The 3,443-nt window shown below is 57.3% G+C and overlaps 1 protein-coding gene across 5 annotated transcripts in view; it reads left to right on the forward strand.

Annotated features, from left to right (window-relative positions):
* The window catches only part of GPR68 (G protein-coupled receptor 68), a 31,321-nt gene extending 27,878 nt beyond the window's left edge, over positions 1-3,443 (forward strand). For 3 of the 5 annotated variants that reach the window (XM_017863845.1, XM_017863843.1, XM_017863841.1), the window contains one exon: positions 790-2,483. In XM_017863845.1, coding sequence (XP_017719334.1) covers positions 889-2,016 — 1,128 coding nt within the window. In that variant the 5' untranslated portion in view covers positions 790-888 and the 3' untranslated portion in view covers positions 2,017-2,483. Of the gene's footprint in view, positions 1-789 lie in introns of all 5 variants that reach the window. The other 2 variants (XM_017863842.1, XM_017863840.1) reach the window with 1 other exon arrangement.

Raw genomic sequence — 3,443 nt, forward strand, 5'->3', positions numbered from 1 at the left:
AAAAAAAAAAAAAAAAAAAAAAAAAAAGAACCTCCAGCCTTACTTGCTACAGCAAGGGAGCAGGAAAATATATAAAGGATGGGGAATAAATAGGCAAAGCCAGGGAATGGGGAGGGGAGATGTAAACTACCCTATAGTGTCTTGGTATGTGACCCATTTGGATATATTCTTTTTTTTGTTTTGTTTTGTTTTAATTGAGACAAGTCTCCCCCTGTCACCCAGGCTGGAGTATAGTGGCACGATCTTGGCTCACTGCAACCTCCGCCTCCCAGGTTCAAGTGAATCCCCTGCCTCAGCCTCCTGAGTAGTTGGGATTACAGGTGTCCGCCACCATGCCCAGCTAATGTTTGTATTTTTACTAGAGACAGGGTTTTGCTATGTTGGCCAGGCTGGTCTCGAACTCCTGACCTCAAGTGATCCGCCCACCTTGGCTTCCCAAAGTGTTGGGATTACAGGTGTGAGCCACCACGCCTGGGGCTCCCATTCAGATCTATTCTTCTTGTTATTTATTTATTTATTTATAGAGACAAGGGTTTGCCATGTTGCCCAGTCTGGTCTTGAACTCTTGAGCTGTTGAACTCCAGCGATCCTTCCACCTCCCAAAGTGCTGGGCTTACAGGTGTGAGCCATCATGTCCGACCATTCAGATACTCTAGTTGAATTGGAGTTGGTGGGCTAGTACACCTTCTAAATTAAATGAGCAAAGAATTTAGAACGGTGCCTGACACACAGTAGGTGCTACATACATGTTAGCTACTATTATAAGCCTTTCCTGCCTCTGACTTTCAGGGTCTTGCCCACCACCAGCGATGCCCAGCCCTTGGTAGAACTTGAACCACCTTCTATAAACAGGATGGCGGTGGAGAGACAGGCCCAGTCCCTGAGCCCATGAGGAGTGTGGCCCCTTCAGGCCCAAAGATGGGGAACATCACTGCAGACAACTCCTCCATGAGCTGTACCATCGACCACACCATCCACCAGACGCTGGCCCCGGTGGTCTATGTTACGGTGCTGGTGGTAGGCTTCCCGGCCAACTGCCTGTCCCTCTACTTCGGCTACCTGCAGATCAAGGCCCGGAACGAGCTGGGCGTGTACCTGTGCAACCTGACGGTGGCCGACCTCTTCTACATCTGCTCGCTGCCCTTCTGGCTGCAGTACGTGCTGCAGCACGACAACTGGTCTCACGGCGACCTGTCCTGTCAGGTGTGCGGCATCCTCCTCTACGAGAACATCTACATCAGCGTGGGCTTCCTCTGCTGCATCTCCGTGGACCGCTACCTGGCTGTGGCCCATCCCTTCCGCTTCCACCAGTTCCGGACCCTGAAGGCGGCCGTCGGCGTCAGCGTGGTCATCTGGGCCAAGGAGCTGCTGACCAGTATCTACTTCCTGATGCACGAGGAGGTCATCGAGGACGAGGACCAGCACCGCGTGTGCTTTGAGCACTACCCCATCCAGGCATGGCAGCGCGCCATCAACTACTACCGCTTCCTGGTGGGCTTCCTCTTCCCCATCTGCCTGCTGCTGGCGTCCTACCAGGGCATCCTGCGCGCCGTGCGCCGGAGCCACGGCACCCAGAAGAGCCGCAAGGACCAGATCCAGCGGCTGGTGCTCAGCACCGTGGTCATCTTCCTGGCCTGCTTCCTGCCCTACCACGTGCTGCTGCTGGTGCGCAGCGTCTGGGAGGCCAGCTGCGACTTCGCCAAGGGCGTCTTCAACGCCTACCACTTCTCCCTCCTGCTCACCAGCTTCAACTGCGTCGCCGACCCGGTGCTGTACTGCTTCGTCAGCGAGACCACCCACCGGGACCTGGCCCGCCTCCGCGGCGCCTGCCTGGCCTTCCTCACCTGCTCTAGGACCGGCAGGGCCCGGGAGGCCTATCCGCTGGGTGCCCCCGAGGCCTCCGGGAAAAGCGGGGCCCAGGGCGAGGAGCCCGAGCTGTTGACCAAGCTCCACCCGGCCTTCCAGACCCCTAACTCGCCAGGGGTGGTAGGGTCTGCCACGGGTGGGTTGGCCTAGCCTGGGTCCCCCGCGGGTGGGGCCACGTGAGGCCTGAGCCTTCAGCCCACGGGCCTCAGGGGCGGCCGCCTCCCGCTTCCCCCAGCACCAGTGCCGCTTTCTGCAGAGGCAGCGAGGCCCCTGTGACTCCAGAAGTCTGCTCTTCCTTGCTGAGCCCGCTGGGACCGCCGAGGGTGAGAATAAGCCCCCGTTGGCTCATGGTGTCCTCTGCTGCGGCTGCGATGTGGCCAGGCTGGGGCTGCCGGTGGGGGGAAGACAGTGAGCTGCGCTCCCTGGCCTGCTTCCCGCAGTTTGTGCATGGGGAGTGTGAGGACTTGGGGGGTGGGAGGCTGGGCGTTCACCTGCCAGGGCCTTCCAATGCCACCGTTGTCACAGACAATGCCTGTCCAGGTGTCCCGGTGGGATCAGCGCTGGAGCCCCGCCCACAACAGGGTGGGAAGGGAAAACTGGAGGGGGAAGGAAGGCAGGAGGGGGAAGGAAGGGAGGAGGGGAAAGGAAAGGAGGAGGGGAGAAGGAAGGGAGGAGGGGAGAAGGAGGGGAGGAGGGGAGAAGGAAGGGAGGGGTGTTGGGTTGGGGAGTGGGGGTAGTTATAGGCAGAGAAGGACCCTGGCTTCAGCCACAGGAACTGGGAGAGCCACCTGCTGCTCCAGAAGACTTGCCCACCTCCACAGAAATGCTAGCCCTTCAGACCTTCTGGTCAGTGGGCTGGGACTGCTCTGACTGGGGATGTCCTCCAAGGCCTGGGACTCCAGTTTCTCAGAACCAAGAGGCTACCTGGGCTTCCTCCAAGAAGGGACCAGTGGCTAGGAGCAGAAGTTGGCATCAGTAAACATTTCTGGAATCTACCAAAGGGAGGCCCAGGTAGAACCCCTTCCTCAGTCTTCGTTCCCCTCTTCCCTCTAACTTTTAAGAGGTTGATCCTTTCTGCTGTGTCTCTTAGCCCTTTCATTGGGGATGTCCAGAGGCAGACAGCCCAGGTTGGAGGTGCCCCACGGAAGGGTGCTCACAGTGGTCCCAGGGATACACTTGGCTTCGACTGCACAGCCCCTGATCAGATCCTTGTGGAGGGTGTCCGATGACTTGGGGAGGTTCTCTTCCCCTTCCTAGAGAAGGAAGTGACCAAGTTTGAAGGCAGCAGCAATGACCACACAGCCAAGAAGGCCCATGCAACTCAGCCCAGGATCTTACTGGGTCAATGACATTGGTGGAAGCCTCCATGCCTCCTCATTCCACAGCACCTCCTCCTATGTTGACCTTAAACACCGGCTCCCCACTGATACACACTGGGATGAGCTGAGGGCACTCTCATTTACTATCAAGAGTTGTATTTTTGTATTGTCCTCTCTTTTTGCCAAGTCTACATGTGTTGACTGTGCAATGGATTTATGTAGCCAACTTCAGTCTGCAAATAAAGCAAAGTAACTGGA

The sequence above is a fragment of the Rhinopithecus bieti genome, unplaced genomic scaffold (assembly GCF_001698545.2).
Source record: "Rhinopithecus bieti isolate Rb0 unplaced genomic scaffold, ASM169854v2 scaffold_68778, whole genome shotgun sequence".
Taxonomy (NCBI): domain Eukaryota; kingdom Metazoa; phylum Chordata; class Mammalia; order Primates; family Cercopithecidae; genus Rhinopithecus; species Rhinopithecus bieti.